Here is a 21852-nt window from a genome sequence, read left to right as displayed (position 1 = left end):
ATAAGATTTGCATATATTGACCTCCATATAAAATCCCAATTTTTTCAGGGTTATGAGGTAAATGAATGCCCAGTTAGTGGAGATGGGGGAGGGGAGGAACCCATGAAGAGTGCATGATTTTATATATAGAACTGCTAACTTTTATTGTAAGCCACTATATATTTCATATGTTTGACATGCATCCATAATTGGGTATGTGTGTTGGGTTGCATATGAAATTCATTCTGCATTACCAGCTAGCACAGCGGCCAGACCAGGCACCAGCAGCTCGCCTGCCAAAGATAACATGTGAGCTGGTTTTCATTGGCACCCCAGCTGGTTGCTGCCACTCTGTCCACCTCCCTGCCAGCTGGGAAGATTGCCACTGGCTGACTGCCACAGTTCTCGATGGCCAGTATCATCCATCCCAGACCCGGCAACAGTCAGAGGCTGACACAGCCCACCACCACCACCACCCCACACTCATGCTCTCCTGCCCCGGGCCCAAAAGACAGAGGAGAGGCTCAGGTTTGACACACCTCTTGCAAAAGGTGCCTGGCCTTTCACAAAGAGGTGCTACAACTGATGTGTCTCACAAAACCAACAATATGAGATCTGGAAAACTACTGGTAAAACCAGGGAATGGATGGTTTTGCCAATAAACGGTGTAAACTACATTGATTACGTTCTTCCAGTTTCAGATACTAAGGACAAGGATATGAATTTATCTAGAATAGCTAGCAATACACACTCCCAAACTTGGACAGCCTTTGGACCCCTCCCATCTTCTTATAGAATAGCCAGAGGGTGCAGCGAATGCTCACTTCCCTCAGACTCTCCCCTCTGGAGGAGTGCCAAATATAAATATGGGTACAGAATAGCCTTTTTCAGACTTCACATTCTATTAACTCCCTTTCACATTAAAAAGGGAAGTCAGGCTTTGAAACAATTGCTTCGGACGTTCATTAAATCATGATATTCATTAAAGCTATACATTCCCCCTATTATCCTGGGCACTTGTCTTTTGTCAATGGTGTGAATTTTTACTCAAGTAAAAGTCTACAGTAGATTTTACTTGTATCAGATTTGTGCAGTTCTTCATGAGACTGGGATGCGGTAAAGGTGTTCCAGACCCCAGGAGCCAACCTGTGCTTCTACAATATTCTCTCAATGGTGGCCTCTCATGGAGTCTCCTTCAAGAGTTCCTTTTCAGCAACTCCAGCAATGTTGGCAGGTACATAGCCCTGGAGATACCTTTGAAAGCCCGTTCTGCTTCTACACGTCTCCGCTGGTGGCAACCATCTGAAAATGGGCACTTCTACAGTCCCTGGGTAATCGACCAGGTCAGTCCCTTCAGGATTAACTGTTACAATGTTGTCACTTGAGCTAAATATGGCTTTAGAAAGCAGTTAGTCCAACCCCTCACTCAGGAGAGGAAGCCCAGTACCCACAGTTGGGTGACTTACCCAAGGGCACACAGCTAGATTAGATGTGGCATTTAGGTTCCTTTCATTCTCTATTCCTTCAATTGCCTGAGCCTATAAAAACAAACGACGCAACAGAAGGCCCAGGTTCTGCTCGTAGAGGATTCTGCCATATGGATAGAGGGACCTTATCAAGCATGATACGAGGCTATAATTCTCTGAAAAGGAAAATGTGCAAATTAGCATTGGTGCCACATGCAGTAGTTTCCCAATCCTCTTTCCTAGCCTTTAAACAAAAAATAAATAAATCTCCCTAACATCCTTATGGACAGTTCTAAAGGATCTTCATACATAATAATATGCATATGAAATAAAACTCAAAGAACCTGTTAACAAATGGTAGAATCCATGCAGAGAATTGGAACTGAAATGCCTTAGGGTACAACTGTCCTTAAATAGAAATTTACATGGAAAATAATGTAAGCCAAACATTGTGTTCCCAGCTTGGGTACATGTAGTTTCCAAAGGCACAATTTGGCCCATGAAAGCTGTGAATGGTTTTGTCAGTCTTTCGATTTGTTTCTGTAGCTTTTTGCCAGGTGGGCAAGCAGACCACATAAACAAGAGCATTCTGAAAGGCCCTCTAACATTATGCTTGCTGTATAATGCCAGTTCTGAGTGATCTGACAGATAAAAACAAACAAACAAAAAGGAATGAACTTTCTCCTATCTCAAAACCAAATTGAAAAGTTATTTTTTAAAAAATATATTTCAGATTCTTATTGGAGGAAATATTTCTGGTAATACAGTCTTGGAGGATGATTTCACAACTCTGGAAAGTAGGAAATGGCTGCTTCACCCCGGAGGCACCAAGATGCCTGTGTGTGGCTCTACTGGTGATGCCCTAGTCTTCATCGAAAAGGCCAGCACTCGTTATGTGGTCACCACAGACATTGCTGTGAATGAGGATTCATTCCTACAGATAGATTTTGCCGCCTCCTGCTCAGTCACAGACTCTTGTTATGGTAAGTATTCCCTTTCCAAGTAGAGGGACAGAGAAGTGTAAATGGGCATCCAAGGCTGCCTCTGTCAAAGGACTATACTACACCTCCAAGAAGTCTGTAAGTAAAACACAAGTGTGCTTTCAGTCAAAACATAACATTCTTGAAAATGCTGTGGGTAAATTGAGTTTTAGAGGTTTATTATTTTTTTCTTTCTTTCTTTTTTTTTTTTTTTTTTTTTTGAGGTACACAGACCTCTCACTGTTGTGGCCTCTCCTGTTGCGGAGCACAGGCTCCGGACGCGCAGGCTCAGTGGCCATGGCTCATGGGCCCAGCTGCTCCACGGCATGTGGGATCTTCCCGGACCGGGGCACGAACCCGTGTCCCCTGCATCGGCAGATGGACTCCCAACCACTGCGCCACCAGGGAAGCCCTAGACGTTTATTTTTTAAAGCCTCAGAATGTGAGCTTATTTTTAAGCATATGTCCATGAAGACTTCCTTTTTTATAAACAATAGCCCCCAATTTATCTTTTTATAAATCCAGATTTTTTAAGTATCATATTTACAGAATAAAGGGTTCTCATCATATAGAGAATGTCAGAATAAGCAATAGGATTTACACATACATTTGTATTTACATGGGTTGTAATTCATAGGGCTTTAGATTAGTTCAGTTATTGTCTCCTTTCCATCTCCCAGGAATCATGAAATTTTGTTGTTCCTATTTTGTCTGATACTTTCTGCCACTGTGGGTCATAGCATATTCTAAACCACTGTGATTGTGACCAGTTTGCATCTTCTAGGTTATGCATACCTTACACGCACACATGTGTGCGCACGCACACACACACACACACACGAGCCTATCTTAGGAGCTATGAAAACTGACATCTCTGCACACTTGGACCCTTCACTGGAATTTGCAGATCTGTCAGGATTCTGGGGACCTTCTGGTCTTTCACCACGCTGTATCACTATTCTTCCAAGAGATCCAAACTAGAATGTTCATACTAGAATGTTTTAGATTCTTGGGGTCCAAAATCTGGAGAACTTGGTTACTTCCAAGGTCCTGCAAAATCCAGATTTTTTATATTTCCATTAGTCTGAACTTAATGGACAGATCTAAGAAGGAAGCCCAGAAGAACTCTTTCTACTTCAGACTCAATCAGTCAACACTAAACTAGTCAGTAAAGGTGGAACTTGGAAAAGTATAAGGTACACAGCCTGTCTTCACTAGGTACAGTCTAGTTGAGGGGATACTTCAGAAAGTGAGTCCAATAAATGACTAAATCCAGTGCTGTATGGAGTGGTACTAATGCAAAATGTATTGAGAGTTCAGCCGAGGAAGAGATAACCAATGGATGGCCAGTCCAGGAAGTTTGGGAAGATTTCACAAAGAAGCTAAGTCTCAAGTGGACGTTGATGATTGGAGTGAATTTGAAGGGTGAATGAGGAAGAGAGGACACCCCAGGCTGGGCTGGCAACATAAAGTGGGGATTCTCCTGGTCCATGGGTAAACCATGAGCAGACCAGCCTGAACAGACAATATATGCATCTAACGGAGGAGAGTAGAGTGCTAATTTTGAAAATAGATAAGGACTTTAGGGTCCTAGACACCCACTCCCTCATCAGCATAGGAAATCAGCTAGAGACCAGGGAGGTGAGTTATGACATGGCCAGCATGCAGCAGAACCAGGACTGAAACTCTGCCTTCATAAGCCCAGTCACATGTGCTTTCTTCTGTAGGCTGGGTAAACCTCTTGAAAAGATGGAACTGGATAAAAAAATGAAAGAGGAAAGTGGCCAAGAAGAGTTGGCAGCAAATTAAGAAGGGCATTAAAAGGCAGGCACAGGAATTTGTGCTTGACAAGGTCATAAATAAGAGGGCACAAGTGCAGGGGATTGGCATGGTGGGTTTTAGGGAGATTAGCCCGGGAATCAATGAAGGTGGGTAGAGAAGAATCCCAACAAAAAAGTGTCAGTGGTTGTCTCTGTAGGAAGTGATGAAAACCTGAATTACGTGGCATGAAGAGAAAGGGCATGGATAAAACTAGTATGAGACACTGCAAACCAAAAGGAAAGAAGCAGCAAATCTCAAAACCAGGTGACATGTTGAACATAGAGGGTAAAGAAGAAAGGAGTAAAATTTCTAAAATAACTTCTAAATTTTGAACATAGAAACTAGTGCAAAAGCATTGTCACTGATAGTATTTGGTAGTTAAGAAAAGATGTTTATTTATGAGGGAAAATGATGAGTCTTTCTCTAGTTTGGTGAAAACAGTTTTAAGTGGTGGTATCCTTTAGTGTGGAGGGCTTGCAGTGTCGAAAGCAGGAACTTTGTCTATGCTGTGCATCACGGTATGCCAGCATCCAGGACAATGCCAGGCTGAATAGACATTTGCTGAATGAATAAAATCAATTTTGAGACGTAAAATTGGGAGACTTGGGCACAGAGATGACAGTCGAAGCCCAAGGAAGATAGGCGTAGAATAGAAGGCCAGAAATGGAGTCTGGAAAGATGCTCGTGGCTGGGCTAGTTAGCACAGAAGTCAGAGGGAAATAAGACAGGAGATTCAGAATAATGTCCTCCAAAAGAAAGGAAAGTTTCAAGAACCAGGGAGTCATCGATAATTTCCAAGGCTGTAGGGAGGGCAAGAACAATGAAGGCTGAGACAGGCCATTGTATTTAACTAGAAAAGGCCACCAGGAACCTTAGGCCACCAGGAACAGTGAGTGGTCCCACGCTGGCTGCATGAGAGAATCCCCTGGGGAACTTAAAAGCTCCCAACACCTTGGCCTGCCCCACAAGAGTGAAATCCCAATCTCTGCAGGTGGGAGTTTGGCATCAGTAGTTTCTAAAGGTACCCAGGCGATTTCAGTGTGCAGCCAAGACTGAGAATTACGGTCTTAGGCAGTTTCAGTAGGGAGGTATGGGCTGAAGTAGTTTATAAAATCTTAAGAAGGGACCAGAGAGAGAAATATAAAACATAGCATAGCATATAGGTTGAATGTTTTGGAAGAAGAGAAAGGAAAGAAAGAAATCTCTTTCCATAAGACCCACAGCCTGACTGCCTGCTTTGGCACGAACTACATGGCCTTCAGCTCCCTCTTTATGCTTCTCTGATTTCCCAGTATATTCCATAACACAGCAAAGCAGGATATATAAGCAAAAGAGATTTGTCAGTTTCTTAGGAGTTTCACCTATACCAGAGAAAGTTTGGCATAATTTGGTCGGGATCCCTGTAGAATGCTTAAATTTTGAGAAAGCTGCTCAATATTTTTAACTATTTAAAAAGTAGTCATTATAACATATGGTTACTATGTTCTGTATTTGTATGTTAACCTTTAAACAGACAAAGTATAGTTATTATAATACATAAATTATATCTAATTTATATAATGTATTTATACAATATATATCCTATAACTATTAGATTAAATAATAAATATATATAAATTATAACTATTATTATTATTATTGCTTTAACTGCATGTGAAGCAATAGATTTGTTAGAATTGTTCTGAAAATTTCACAATATAAGAAGTGATTCAGGAAAAGTTACTTTATGTTTCACTTGATCATATCCCCTTAACAGAAAAATTATTTTAAAATGGAAAGTTAAAAATAATCACTAGTAATATACAGAGGAAAAAAAAAACAGGAAATACATTTGGGGAAAATCAAATGATATTTGATTGAAATTAAAACATATGAAAATGTAAGTAATTATGGTTCCTGGATCTGCAGATATGTATTTCTAACCAGAATAATGCTTCCTGTTTCAGCTATTGAGTTGGAATACTCCGTAGACCTTGGATTGTCATGGCACCCATTGGTAAGGGACTGTCTGCCTACCAATGTTGAATGCAATCGCTATCACCTACAGCGGATCCTGGTGTCAGATACTTTCAACAAATGGACCAGAATTACCCTGCCTCTCCCACCTTACACCAGGTATGGATGTTTCTGCATGTAGTGAACCCGAATGTGATATAATTTGGCATGTCCAATTTCAGCACTGTAAGTTTAAATGAGTTACATGAGATTTTGTTACTTGTTGATGATATTGCCATGCATGAATTATTAAAATGACCTTAATACGTAAAAAAGAAACCAGTTTTTGTGATGACATTGTTCTGTGTTTTCCCTGAATCCAGGCCTTTTCTGACTTTTAACTCTAATATTTTTTTAAATGGCATATGAAAGGAAACAGTGGCCCGCTCAGTGAGCTTCTCCAACTTAAGTCACTATGCCAAGAACAAGTCTTAATGGATTTAAATGGAGTCTACTTTCTGCCAGTCAGACTACTGTAAATATAGCAGTGAGTGGTATCATATAAACGGATGTAGCATATAAATGTGTATGAAAATTACTGTCTGCTTTTGAAATTTTATTTTGAACAGTATCTTGAGAATTATCACCTGGAATGTTCTTTTATGTGAAAAACAATTGTAAATGCTCCTTCATTGTGTCTTTAAGAAATGACAGTGGCTTAGTAAAACCACCTGGTAGATGCTGGTAGAGAAGTTAAGTCTAAACTATCTGTGTATTTGCGCTCCTGCTTGAGTAAAGCAGAGAACTCACCTTGCCTAGTGGGATAGTGTTACACGCCTCTCTCTCTTTTCACCTTCTAAGTAGAAAATGGTAATCATTTGCTGCTGTTAAGAAAGAAGCAAAGCCAGCAATGCAGTCTGTGGAACAGGAGTTATAGTTTGGGCTCATTATCGTTCTCTCGCCTCCCCACAAATGAAGAATGAATAAATCTTCCTAGCAAATGATCGAAAAATTCAGCCATTCATCTAGGGCTTAACTTTTCCTGGGATTATCATAAATGGGATGGGTTCACTTACTAACAGCCTAGGGCTTCTGTACAATTGCTGGCTCAGGGGTGCAAGACTATATCAACTGTCAGCAGAGTTGCCAAGTTTAAATGAGATACATGAGATTTTGTTGCTCGTTAAAGGTATTGCCATGCATGAATTATTAAGGTGATCTTAATAAGTAAAATAGAAAAAAAAACTCTATTAAGGTGGTAGTCTTTTAAGTCATTATGAATTCTGTGAATTATTACCCAGCTACTTGGTAGCATTTTGCAAACAAACGACATTCCAAGATATACTCCAACTTGTCATTATGCCCTTGAGTCTTTTACTCAAGAAAAATAATTAATCCTCATCTGTTAATCTATCTTTTGTCTGTTACACATACCCATAAAAATTTTGATCCTTTCAGATGATATTTGAAAAATCTGATGAGCATGCATTTCATCTTGTAATCATATCGAAAATATGCAGTTTGTTTATTATATTAGCCTAAAAGTTCATGTTGTACAATGGTCTTAAAGGCAACACTGCTTTATAACAAGGCCCTTTGGGTAATTCAGAAAGAAACGAGCATGGCTGGAACCCAAGCCAGACCCCCTTCTAACTGTGCTTTGCCATGTGCCAAAGATCATTAGAACAATGTGCCAGACTCAGAGCACTTTGCCTCAAACTCAAGATAGCTCATCTATGCTATATCTGCTCTTTCATCCAGTTGCTTTTTAAATGCGGTGCTTCCTTATTCTGAGTTGAACTTACTGCCTCAACATCTGCAAAATACTGGGACATCAGCGTTTATGTCATCTGCCAGGACAGAATTGAGGATTTTAGTTTGTAGTTCTTCACTATAAACAAACATGATGCTGACAAGTTAAAGCCATGTGCTAAGTAGGAATTAGGAGTGACTGTGACAATATGCCAGTTGTAGTTTGTCCACTCACTTATCATGTGACCACAGAGCTAGGCTCCCAGTATTGTTGGCACAGTGGTGGAAACAGTCAACCGAGGTTGGGTGTCCACAAATTGACATCAAACCGCTAACCAAACTGAAATGACTAGTAGTCATCAGTAGTGATTATTCATGCATTAAGCCATTCATTAAACAAGTATTTTTTAAGTATTTCATTATTACCTAGGTCCGTGAGAGAGGCTGAACTTAGCCCCACCTCAAGGAACTTTTAGTCTAGTGCGAGAAAGAACTATTAACCAGAAATCACTAGTAATCAGAGAAGTAAATATGAAATTCAACTCTGAAAAGTGATGGAGGATACTTGCATGGTACTGAGAGATTATACATCATAGATTTGTCTCGGTCAAGAAGGTCAAGGAACACCTTCTTGAGAAAATAATTGTAGTGTGATGTGAAGGAAGGATATGAGTTAACTAGGAGAAGAGTAAGGGGAAGAGTGTTACAGGTAAAGATAACACCCTGTACTAGGAGGAAGCAGGCATATTTGAGATGCTGATAGAATGGATCAAGACACCAAGAGAGGGCTTCCCTGGTGGCGCAGTGGTTGAGAGTCCGCCTGCCGATGCAGGGGACGCGGGTTCGTGCCCCGGTCTGGGAAGATCCCACATGCCGCGCAGCGGCTGGGCCCGTGAGCCATGGCCGCTGGGCCTGCGCGTCGGAGCCTGTGCTCCGCAACGGGAGAGGCCACAACAGTGAGAGGCCGGCATACCGAAAATAAATAAGTAAATAAATAAATAAACCTTTAAAAAAAAAAAAAAAAAAAAGACACCAAGAGAGAAAGAAATTGGAGTGAGGTGTAAGATGGTGTCAGACCATGGAGAGTCGGTTATACTAAAGATTTAGGGGTTTGTTGGACTTCCCTGGTGGCACAGTGGTTAAGAATCCACCTGCCAATGCAGGGGACATAGTTTCGAGGCCAGGAAGATCCCACATGCCGTGGAGCAGCTAAGCCTGTGAGCCACAACTACTGAGCCTGCTCTTTAGAGCCCGTGAGCCACAAACAAAGGAAGCCTGCGCACCTAGAGCCCGTGCTCCTCAACAAGAGAAGACACTGCAATGAGAAGCCCGTGAACCACAACGAAGAGTAGACCCCGCTCGCCACAACTAGAGAAAGCCTATGTGCAGCAATGAAGACCCAACATAGCCAAAAATTAATTAATTAATAAATTAATTGATTTTTAAAAAAGATTTAGAGGTTTGTTATATGGATGCAGGAAGCTTGCTAAAATGCTTGGGGATGGGGAGACATGATCAGATTTTCATTCAGAAAAGCTTATTCTAACTGGAGAACAAATTGGGGGGGATAAGAGTAGATGTAAGGAGGCCCTTAAAGAGACAGTGACTGCTGGTAGCTTAGACTAAGATGTGGCAGACATGAAGAGAAGTGAAGAAGTTCAAGAGAGGGGGCTTCCCTGGTGGCACAGTGGTTGAGAGTCAGCCTGCCAATGCAGGGGACACGGGTTCGGGCCCTGGCCCGGGAAGATCCCACATGCCTCGGAGCAGCTGAGCCCGTGTGCCACAACTGCTGAGCCTGGGCTCTAGAGCCCACGAGCCACAACTACTGAAGCCTGCGCGCCTAGAGACTGCTCCGCAGCAAGAGAGGTCACCGCAGTGAGAAGCCTGCACACCTCAACGAAGAGTGGCCCCTGCCCACTGCAACTAGAGAAAGCCTGCGCGCAGCAACAGACCCAACGCAACCAAAAATATAAATAAATAAATAATTTTTTAAAAAAGTTCAAGAGAGGGCTTCCCTGGTGGCGCAGTGGTTGAGAATCCGCCTGCCGATGTAGGAGACACGGGTTCGTGCCCTGGTCCGGGAAGATCCCACATGCCGCGGAGCAACTAAGCCCGTGAGCCATGGCCGCTGCGCCTGCGCGTCCGGAGCCTGTGCTCCGCAACGGGAGAGGCCACAACAGTGAGAGGCCCGCATACCGCAAAAAAAAAAAAAAAAAAAAAAAAAAAAAAAAAAAAAGTTCAAGAGAAATGGAGGCAATAAAATTGAGCTTAATGATGAAATGCATGTGAGACAGTGAAGGAAAGGGCAATGTTGAAGATGACTCCCTGGTCTCTGAGTTGCAATACTGAATGGATGCTGGTGCCTTTCATCAGGAAAGCAACAGTGAGACTAAACACAAGATACATCACACTGTGCTCCAGACATTGCTCTGTTGAAACCTAAATAAATTGGGTAGATAGAATCATAGTCTCTAATCCTCCCTATTTACACTGGTGAAGTTAGATCTTCGTGAAAGAAAGAAAGAAAAGAAAAAGACCAGAAAGCATTGCAGTTTAGTGGAGGTCTCCCACTTTTCAGCCCTTTGAGCTTCTAAGCAAGTCATTTCACGTCCCTAAACTTGAGTTTCCTTATCTGAAAAATGAAGATTTTTTTTACCATATAAAAAGCTAATCAATGTGCCTGGAAGTGTTTGGGACATTGTAAACACTTACTGAAATGTAAGTCATTTTTACTTTTATGAGTTAACTACATAATCACATTTGTTAACCATAGCTCAAGTGTATTACCAGATTTCAGTCAGACTAAGAAGTCGTCCTCAGTTAACTTAACAAGAGTGAGCCCATAGTAATGGTAGGACGCTATCTTAAGTTTCTGCCCTGGAGCAGGTTACAATCTGATTATGGGAAAATAAACAACTTAAAAATAATACATGCTGAGTATAATTTAGAGCTTCACTGAGAAATGGGCTGGGAATGCTGTAGGTATTGAGAGATGGGAGACAGTGTTGAATGCCAGAGTTAGGGATTCAAGTAAAGATGGGCCCTGGCCTCAAAGGATGGCTAGGACTTAGGTGGGTAAGGAAAAGAACATCCTAAATTAGGGGAACAATGTGAACAGGGCATGTGAGCCTGGGAGAAGCACAGAGGTTGCTGATTAAAGAGGGAGCTCATATCTGGAAGTTATGGGAAGTTGTTTGTTAGCAGAGTTGGGATAATTTATAGTAAGCGCTGAAGCAAGGCAAAGGGGTTTAGGCTTGTACGGAAAATGAACTATGGTGAGTTTTGAGCTGAGACTATTCGTCCAAGAAAAAAAATTGCGAGAAAAGAGAGACTCAAGTAGGAGAAAGACAAATGCATTGTGATAATGACTGTACATGGTAACAAGGGTCTGAGCTACAGCTAACATGAGGGGGAGGAAGTAGATATTGTAGGACATTTCAGAGAAAGAATTGATAAAACTCAGTCACTAACTTCTTCTCCCTTGCACACATCAAAAGATGACGTTAAAGTTTGAAGCCTGAGAAAGTGGTGAGAAGAAGAGACGAGTGAGCTGAAGCTGATTCCAGAAGGGACAGTATGGCAGATTTAATCAAAAGATGCTGAATTAAATGTGATGGAAATATCCTTTTGACAGAGCTATGAAGACTGGAGCCCAGGGGAAGATAATAAACCTTGAAGGCATGAACATAGAGGTCATAGGCAATGCTGTAAAACTGCAGCAGCTCTCCAGGGGAGAGCATTTAAAAAGAAAGGATCCCTAAATTTAATAGCAGAATGAGTGGAAATAGCTATTAGAGGAACCAGGGGGCTGCAGTCAAGGAGGCAGGAGCATCAGAATAAAGTGGTATCCAAAAGCCAAGTGAGAATAGAGTATCAAGCGGGGGAGATAAAATCTGTGACAAATGCTACATAGAGTCAAGAAGAAGAAAGTTTCACAATAAATTTACTAAAGTTTTCAATAAGGAGATAGTCAATGACCTTCAAAAGAACAGTTTCAGTGAGATACTGGAAATAAATACGGTTTGTCTGGTGCCAGAGCCCATGGGCTTAACCACTGTATTAGTACTACATCTTTATTGCTTGCCTAAGAGATATGGTCCGAGAAGAAATAGGAAGGGAGGATGCCAGGCGTTCTTGAGAAAGGCTGAAAAAAATAGCAAGATGCCAAAATCAATTTCATAGCCCCTACTCTGAATATGCCTCCTTCTCCTCTTTACTAACCCCAGACCTAAAAATAAAAGGTGGCTCAAGTGGCATGGTTCTTGAAATGCCACCTGAGAATGAGGGTGAGTCAATGGAAGGGCAGGTAACCCAAATCCACCAAGAAAGGTGGGGTGTGGGAGCTGCCACTGGAAGGCTCAGGTGTGACTTGGCTATTTAAAGTCACAGTTTGAAAATGATCCATTCTCTTCTACTGGCCCTAATGACCTGGCTGATACCACTGTCTTTAAAGATTAACTAATACACTTTGGAAGCCAGGTGATTTTAGCCACAGCACAGAAGCTATTCAATGTGTGCAGGAAGTTTAAAGGAATGGTGATAAGCTCAAGAAGGGGCAAAAAGATTGTGGAAGGACTGGAGTGATGGAATGGGGTTGGAGGAGTCTGTACCTTTTGGCAGGTAAACAAATTTAGAGTAGGAGGATATTTTTCAATGATATTCCCAATTACTGTAACTGCAAAGAAAAGGTCTTATTCTAAGAAAACCAAATAACTAAACATAATATTTATGGGGTTAATCATGGAGAAATAGTCAAGGGAATTACAAGTTCTTTTTTTTTTAGCCATTTATTTAATTAACAAAAGGAGAGAAAGAAAAACACATTCCAAAGTTAAAATGCTGATAAATGACAGAAAATTCACACTAAATCACCAGCTTCTATGTTGTATAATGTTGTCTTTTTTTTTTTAACATCTTTATTGGAGTATAATTGCTTTACAATGTTGTGTTAGTTTCTGCTGTATAACAAAGTGAATCAGCTATACATATACATATGTCCCCATATCTCCTCCCTCTTGCATCTCCCTCCCACCCTCCCTATCCTACCCCTCTAGGTGGTCACAAAGCACCGAGCTGATCTCCCTGTGCTATGCAGCTACTTCCCACTAGCTATCTACTTTACATTTGGTAGAGTATATATGTCCATGCCACCCTCTCTGTCCCAGCTTACCCTTCCCCCTCCCCATGTCCTCAAGTCCATTCTCTACATCTGCGTCTTTATTCCTGTCCTGCCCCTAGGTTCGTCAGAACCATTTTTTTTTAAATTCCCTATATGTGTGTTATTATACAGTATTTGTTTTCCTCTTTCTGACTTACTTCACTCTGTATTACAGACTCTAGCTCCATCCACCTCACTACAAATAACTCAATTTCATTTCTTTTTATGGCTAACATTCCATTGTATATATGTGCCACATCTTCTTTATCCATTCATCTGTCGATGGACACTTAGGTTGCTGCCATGTCCCGGCTATTGTAAATAGAGCTGCAATGAACGTTGTGGTACGTGTCTCTTTTTGAATTATGGTCTTCTCAGGGTATATGCTCAGTAGTGGGATTGCTGGGTCATATGGTAGTTCTATTTTTAATTTTTTAAGGAACTTCCATACTGTTCTCCATAGTGGCTGTATCAATTTACATTCCCACCAACAGTGCAAGAGGGTTCCATTTTCTCCACACCCTCTCTAGCATTTATTGTTTGTAGATTTTTTGGGTGATGGCCATTTTGACTAGTGTGAGGTGATACCTCACTGTAGTTTTGATTTGCATTTCTCTAATGATTAGTGATGTTGAGCATCCTTTAATGTGTTTGTTGGCAATCTGTATATCTTCTTTGGAGAAATGTCTGTTTAGGTCTTCTGCCCATTTTTGGATTGGGTTACTTGTTTTTTTGATATTGAGATGCATGAGCTGCTTGTATATTTTGGAGATTAATCCTTTGTCAGTTGCTTCATTTGCAAATAGTCTCTCCCATTCTGAGGGTTGTCTTTTCATCTTGTTTATGGTTTCCTTTGCTGTGCAAAAGCTTTTAAGTTTCATTAGGTCCCATTAATTTATTTTTGTCGTTATTTCCATTTCTCAAGGATGTTGGTCAAAAAGAATCTTGCTGTGATTTATGTCATAGAGTTTTCTGCCTATGTTTTCCTCTAAGAGTTTGATAGTGTCTGGCCTTACATTTAGGTCTTTAATCCATATTGAGTTAATTTTTGTGTATGGTGTTAGGGAATGTTCTAATTTCATTCTTTTACATGTAGCTGTCCAGTTTTCCTAGCACCACTTATTGAAGAGGCTGTCTTTTCTCCATTATATATTCTTGCCTCCTTTATCAAAAATAGGGTGACCATATGTGCATGGGTTTACCTCTGGACTTTTTATCCTGTTTTTGTTTTTGTTTTGTCCTATATTTCTGTTTCTGTGCCAGTGCCATACTGTCCTGATTACTGTAGCTTTGCAGTATAGTCTGAACTCAGCCTGATTCCTCCAGCTCCACTTTTCTTTCTCAAGATCACTTTGGCTATTCGGGGTCTTTTGTGTTTCCATACAAATTGTGAAATTTTTTCATTCTAGTTCTGTGAAAAATGCCATTGCTGTTTGATAGGGATTGCATTGAATCTGTAGATTGTTTTGGGTAGTATACTCATTTTCACAATGTTGATTCTTCCCATCCAAGAACGTGGTATATCTCTCCATCTGTTTGTATCATCTTTAATTTCTTTCATCAGTGTCTTACAGTTTTCTACATACAGGTCTTTTGTCTCCTTTGGTAGGTTGATTCCTAGGTATTTTATTCTTTTTTGTTGCAGTGGTAAATGGGAGTGTTTCCTTTATTTCTCTTTTCAGATTTTTCATCATTAGTGTATAGGAATGCCAGAGATTTCTGTGCATTAATTTTGTATCCTGCTACTTTACCTAATTCATTGATTAGCTCTAGTAGTTTTCTGGTAGCATATTTAGGATTCTCTGTGTATAGTATCATGTCGTCAGTGACACTTTTACTTCTTTTCTGATTTGTATTCCTTTGCTTGCGGCGGGGGGTTATGGACCATGTTTTTTTGTTTGTTTATTTTTTTTAACATCTTTATTGGAGTGTAATTGCTTTACAATGGTGTATTCCTTTTATTTCTTTTTCTTCTCTATACCACAGTATAGAGTTTCCTTAAAAAACTAAAAACAGAGCTACCATGTGATCCAGCAGTCCCCCTCCTGGGCATATATCTGGAAAAGACAAAAACTCTTATTCAAAAAGATACGTGCACCCTAATGTTCATAGTAGCACTATTACAATAGCCAAGGCATGGAAGCAACCTAAATGTTCATCGACAGATGAATAGATGAAGAAGATGTGAGATATATATATATATATATATATATATATATATATATATAATGGGATATTACTCAGCCATAAAGAAGAATGAAATAATGCCATTTGCAGCAACATGGATGGACCAGAAGATTATCATACTAAGTGAAATATGTCAGAAAGAGAAAGACAAATATCATATGGTATCACTTATATGTGGAATCTTAAAAAATGATACAAATGAACTTATTTACAAAACAGAAATAAACTCACAGACATAGAAAACAAATTTATGGTTATCAAAGGGAAAGGGAGCGGGGAGAGATAAATTAGGAATTTGGGAATAACAGATACACACTACTATATATAAAATAGATTTTAAAAGTACCTACTGTATAGCACAGGAAACTGTAGTCAATATCTTATAATAAACTATAATGGAAAAGAATATGAAAAAGAACATATATTGGGTTGGCCAAAAAATTCATTTGGGTTTTTCTGTAAGATGTTACAGAAAAGCCCAAACTAATTTTTTGGCCAATCCAATATATATATATAAAACTGAGTATATGTATATAAAATGAATTACTTTGCTGTACATGTGAAACATTGTATATCAACTATACTTCAATTTAAAAAAAATTTAAAGGTAATGGAGCATATATAAAATACTAGGGGAAGAAGGAAATCTTATTACTCGCCCACTATCTATGCACACTGAAGATACAAAACAATATTCCTTGAAGAAATACAGAGATATTTCCTGCCCTTCAGAAACATATAATCTAAAAGACAGAATAAGTATGTAAGTGTTGACTTGTCATTAAAATCCAAGTAATGATGTGCTATGGAAAATACGATATTCCACTATGTTATTTATAAGATGTTGCTTCATGTAACAGGCATAGCTATTAATAAACTTAGTCATTAAAAATGAACTGATGAGCAGAGCACTGAGTTACACACCACAGCGGGGGCGTCTTCATATTTACTAACTCTGAGGATACCAGCTCCCTGCACCTTAGAGCACCTACTAAGGGCTAGGTGCTGTCCACCTAGTGTATAATGTTAAACAAAAAGAGATTAACCCTGCTCCCTTACAACTTTTCTGAGGAAGAGACAGACATTTAAGAAATACATATGCAAATAAATATATGACTACAGTTGTGATAAATACTATGAAAGGAAAAGAACCATTTGCTATGGAAGAAATGTAGTTTTTAAAGGGATCTGAAGGAATATTTCTTTATGAGGACCTAACATTTCCTCTGAGACCTGAAGGACACACAGAGGTTAACCAGGCAGAAAGGAAAAACATGCCAGCCGAAGGCAGGAAAGAGTTTGAGAAGCTTCAGGAGCTGAGAGAAAGAGCAGGGCTCCAGAAGTGGGGCTGAGGGACTAGAGGAGAGGGCTCAGCTCTGGCAGAGCCTTGTGGGCCAAGGAGGAGCTTGGGATTGAAGTTAAATGCAATAGGAAGTGACAGGAGGGTATTAGGTAGACGTTTCTCTGCTGAGACGAACAGATGGGAGCTGGCGAGCAAGACAGGTTATGGAGAAATGAGTGCATAGATGCTCAGTAAACAAATATCAAACTGAACGATTTATTTTCAGAGTGAAGATTTGAGTTCTTTTGTTTCTTTTCTATTTTCTAAACTTAATATAAATGTGTTCAGTTGGAAAATTTTAAATCCTTGCTGTTATTTGTCCTTTGGTCCTGCCTAAAACAGGTATCTTTCAGTCAAGTGGTTAGCATATCTCTTAATGAGAAAAGTATATAAATCCATAAAACAAGAGTTGCTTTGGCTAATTATTTCCTCCAAGGTCTTTGAATGTTCAAGCTCACTTGAGCCTCAGGCATTGTTTGGATTTTACTGCCATCTAGTGTCCCTAAACACATAAGTTTATTTGTCCTTATGAACAAGACTCTCCCCTAAGAGAGAGTCTTGCACAAATGAGCAAATATATATTCTCCAGAATGGGAGAGTCTCTGTTTGGGTTTTATTTACATTGCATTTAAATCAATATAAAGTAAGTCTGGTCTTACTATCCTCTCTCTTCTCTGTCCAATTATCTTATCTAGGGTTTCACTGATCCTTCTGATATATACCCCCAGTCTTCCTAAGGCTCTCATTGTGAGAATTCCCCATAAATGCTGACCAGTGTGCCTCCTGTACAAAAGTGTCTGGCCTTAGGGAGCACGCAGGAGTTGAAATCCTCTCCCCGACTCAATTGCAGGAGGGTTATGGCTGGTCAAGGACAAATATCTTTTCCTAAAATGCAAATACAACTTGGCAGCAGCCCTGTTGTCCCTCCACAATGATTTCCACACAAAATTCAGGGCTCACTGGTCCCATGAGGCTACTGATTTTAGCATTAGTTTTAGTATCTGTTTTAGTCTGTTTTTACAAGGCTCAGAAAGCTCATTGGCCTAAAATATTGGGTTGGCCAAAAATTTCCTTCAGCTTTTAAGTAAAAATAAAAGACACATTTTTTTAATTTTCACCAAGAACTTTACTGAACAACGCAGTCACCGTTTTGTTCCACTGCCTTCTGCCACGCTGATACGACAGCTGTCACAGTACAACCCAACAAAATTGTTTCAAATGAAGTTAAAGACAACTAAACGGCCCCAGAGCCATCTTAACGGAAAAAACAAATGAACTTTTCGGCCAACACAGTATATTCTCAAGCTGTTGCAGTTCAGTTTGGTTTGGTTTGGTTTTCTTAATCAAAGTTTGGCAAAGAATTGGCCATAATGAATACGTTTTTCAGAACACAAGTGAGGATGTACGTGCATTTGTGTAACACTCCTCCATGCACTTGTTCAAACGTACCAGAACACGTTCTCTTGTCCACCACATCCTTCATTATAATTCTCTTTTTCTTCAAAGGTCCCAAGCCACTCGTTTCCGTTGGCATCAACCAGCTCCTTTTGACAAGCAGCAGACGTGGGCAATAGATAATGTCTATATCGGGGATGGCTGCCCAGATATGTGCAGTGGCCATGGAAGGTGTATCCAAGGAAACTGTGTGTAAGTAGGCTTTTTTTCTAGTTCCTGACTCACATTCCGGCCAGGAGATTTTTCTGAAACTGGTTTTTTAATCACTTCCAAGCTGCCTTAGGTTATACTGATACATTTTTCCTGAAATCTGACCTTGAGCTAACTATGGAGTTTATGGTTATCTTTGTTCTTGCTTGGAGATTAGGCACGGAACAATAGCTATCTTGTAGGGAGAAGGCTGAGTTATAATTGACTTGTTTTATTTTCTTCTATGTTTCTGTGATACACCTGAGCCTTGAAAAAGACATTAGAAGAAGTTCAGGAGTTCAGTATGTTCTGACTGAAAATAACACATCATAAGTATTTTTCTCACTTAGGTCTGAATGTATGTAGCGATATGCCTTACTTGTGGTTTGAATGGTATTCCTGTGGTATTTGCATAAGGAAGTATATAAATGCGTGATCAATTTGCCAGGTGTATTTGATGGAGAGACCTACAATTTTACTCAGAGAGCCTTAGTATCTTTGGAAGGATCTAAAGAGAGAGAGAGAGAGAGAGAGAGAGAGAGAGAGAGAGAGAGAGTGTGTGTGTGTGTGTGTGTGTGTGTGTGTGTGTGTGTGTTGTGTACTACGGGGCTCTGTGCTTTATTTTCAAAGACTCTGCTGTTCGATGGGGTACTATGAATGAAAATGCTGATAGAGAATTCAGTTCCTTCTCCACTAATCCCTGTACACCTGGTGAGTCTTTCCTTTGATTAATGATTCTAGCACATATCCAGCATGACCTCTGAGATCCTGGAGCCTCCCAGTCCTATATTCATATTTCCTCCAACATTGAACAGGGAATTCACTTCTGTGGTCAAAGATGGCAGATGCCATCCAAAGTACCCTCTGCTATTGGGAACATGGCCTCTTGGATTCCTGATTGGCTCAAAGCCTCTATTAAAAAGACCAGTTTCATAAATTATTAGGACCAACAAGTTTACTTTGGTAGCTGCAATTACTTATCAGCCATCCAGAGCTGTGTCATGCAGGGACAGGGCTTTAGTAAATTCTTTCAAATTGCTTCTCTCTCCACCTGTAAGCCGAAGTCACTACTTTAGGAAAGCCTAAAGGCAGTTAATTCACAGCTTATTTCTAACCTAAAGCACTGTTAAGGAGAGCAGGTGAATTCCAGCAAGCTCTGTGAAGATAACTAACCTTTCATCATCTTGGACTAGGAAAAGGAGTTGGCTTTGCTAATTTGAGAGAACACTTGCAGGGGCTTTGATGTTGACTTTTCTTTTCTCTTTCTCCACTCCCAGCTGTGACGAGCAGTGGGGTGGCCTGTACTGCGATGAGCCCCAGACCTCCCTTCCGACCCAACTCAAAGACAACTTCAATCGGGCCCCATCCAACCAGAACTGGCTGACTGTGAATGGAGGGAAATTAAGTACTGTGTGTGGAGCTGTGGCTTCGGGAATGGCTCTCCATTTCAGTGGGGTTAGTGTTTGGCTGCTGTTTATTCACTTCTGCATCCTCTGAGTTCCCCCCCAAAAAGTCGAGTCTCTTTTGAAGTTTAATTGGCAAATCAAGATGCAGAGTTAGGGGCTTCCCTGGTGGCACAGTGGTTGAGAGTCCACCTGCCGATGCAGGGGACACGGGTTCGTGCCCCGGTCCGGGAAGATCCCACATGCCGCGGAGCGGCTGGGCCCGTGAGCCATGGCCGCTGAGCCTGCGAGTCCGGAGCCTTTGCTCTGCAACAGGAGAGGCCACAGAAGTGAGAGGCCCGTGTACAGCCAAAAAAATAAATAAATAAAATAAAAAGATGCAGAGTTAGACACTCTAAATGCACAACCCTGATGTGAACTCACAACTTTCTACAAATCAGAAAATGCTAATTATTTTCAACACTTTCCTATCACAAATCAGTTGAGACAATTTAATTATGTAGGGTAGTGTCAGCACAGTCATATTTAAGTACACATTTAAAAAGGACTTAAATGAATTTCCACCCTGGGATAGAGAGCTTGCCCAATGTGTGAGGGTCTTCCACCCGAATGATACTCTAATTGAAAATTCCCGAGCTTGCAACAGATTTGAGATTTAGGGAGCCAAAGATCTGGAAAATGAGCTTCAGTTTCCTGAATTTATTAACAATAATTAATCCCTTATGTAAATTATCCAAGAAAGCGTAATTGTTAGTAATTACTAGACATGTATTTATAGCAGATTATTTTGTGAATGATAGCAGCAATGTTAGAAAATTACTTTGAGAAATTTTATAGTCATTATGCATTGCTGCCAAAGATGACTTGTTTAAAAGTAGAATTTCTCCAATACTATAATTAAATACCCTTTCCAGGCAATTTAATTTTTAAAAATTACAAATTCACTATCAGTTCTTTACTGCCTTACCACGTCCTACTTTAGAGTTTACGTTTGTGCCAATGAAATATACTAGTATTTTAGCCCAAGAGTAGCAAGAGGACATTCATTATGTTGGATTTTTATAATCATCAACAGTGATTAAGAATGCAGTGTTTCATGAAAGAATGCTCAACATCATTAATCATTAGAGAAATGCAAATCAAAACTACAATGAGATATCATCTCACACCGGTCAGAATGGCCATCATCAAAAAATCTAGAAACTGGGCTTCCCTGGTGGCACAGTGGTTGAGAGTCCGCCTGCCGATGCAAGGGACACGGGTTCGTGCCCTGGTCCGAGAAGATCCCACATGCTGCGGAGCGGCTGGGCCCGAGCGCCATGGCCGCTGAGCCTGCGCGTCCAGAGCCTGTGCTCCGCAATGGGAGAGGCCGCAACAGTGAGAGGCCCGTGTACCACAAAAAAAAAAAAAAATCTAGAAACAATAAATGCTGGAGAGGGTGTGGAGAAAAGGGAACCCTCTTGCACTGTTGGTGGGAATGTAAATTGATACAGCCACTATGGAGAACAGTATGGAGGTTCCTTAAAAAACTAAAAATAGAACTACTATATGACCCAGCAATCCCACTACTGGGCATATACCCTGAAAAAAACAGAATTCAAAAAGAGTCCTGTACCACAATGTTCATTGCAGCTCTATTTACAATAGCCAGGACATGGAAGCAACCTAAGTGTCCATCGACAGATGAATGGATAAAGAAGATGTGGCACATATATACAATGGAATATTTTATTACTCAGCCATAAAATAAATGAAATTGAGTTATTTGTAGTGAGGTGGATGGACCTAGAGTCTGTCATACAGAGTGAAGTAAGTCAGAAAGAGAAAAAGAAATACCGTATGCTAACACACATATATGGAATCTAAGGGAAAAAAAAGATCATGAAGAACCTAGGGGCTAGACGGGAATAAAGACACAGACCTACTAGAGAATGGACTTGAGGATATGGGGAGGGGGAAGGGTAAGCTGGGACGAAGTGAGAGAGTGCCATGGACATATATACACTACCAAATGTAAAATAGACAGCTGGTGGGAAGCAGCCACATAGCACAGGGAGATCAGCTCTGTGCTTTGTGACCACCTAGAGGGGTGGGATAGGGAGGGTGGGAGGGAGGGAGATGCAAGAGGGAGAAGATATGGGGATATATGTATATGTATAGCTGATTCATTTTGTTATAAAGCAGA

General features: G+C 40.5%; 1 protein-coding gene across 4 annotated transcripts in view; it reads left to right on the top strand.

Annotated features, from left to right (window-relative positions):
• The window catches only part of RELN (reelin), a 539216-nt gene that overhangs the window by 479480 nt on the left and 37884 nt on the right, over positions 1-21852 (top strand). For all 4 annotated transcript variants that reach the window (XM_067042797.1, XM_059074483.2, XM_067042796.1 and 1 more), the window contains 5 exons: positions 1064-1322; positions 2179-2428; positions 6193-6361; positions 18127-18267; positions 19542-19719. In XM_067042797.1, the coding sequence (XP_066898898.1) occupies positions 1064-1322; positions 2179-2428; positions 6193-6361; positions 18127-18267; positions 19542-19719 (997 nt within the window). The remainder of the gene's footprint in view (positions 1-1063; positions 1323-2178; positions 2429-6192; positions 6362-18126; positions 18268-19541; positions 19720-21852) is intronic.

This window comes from Kogia breviceps, chromosome 9 (genome assembly GCF_026419965.1).
Source record: "Kogia breviceps isolate mKogBre1 chromosome 9, mKogBre1 haplotype 1, whole genome shotgun sequence".
Taxonomy (NCBI): Eukaryota; Metazoa; Chordata; class Mammalia; order Artiodactyla; family Physeteridae; genus Kogia; species Kogia breviceps.
This window is presented reverse-complemented; position numbering and strand designations above follow the sequence as displayed.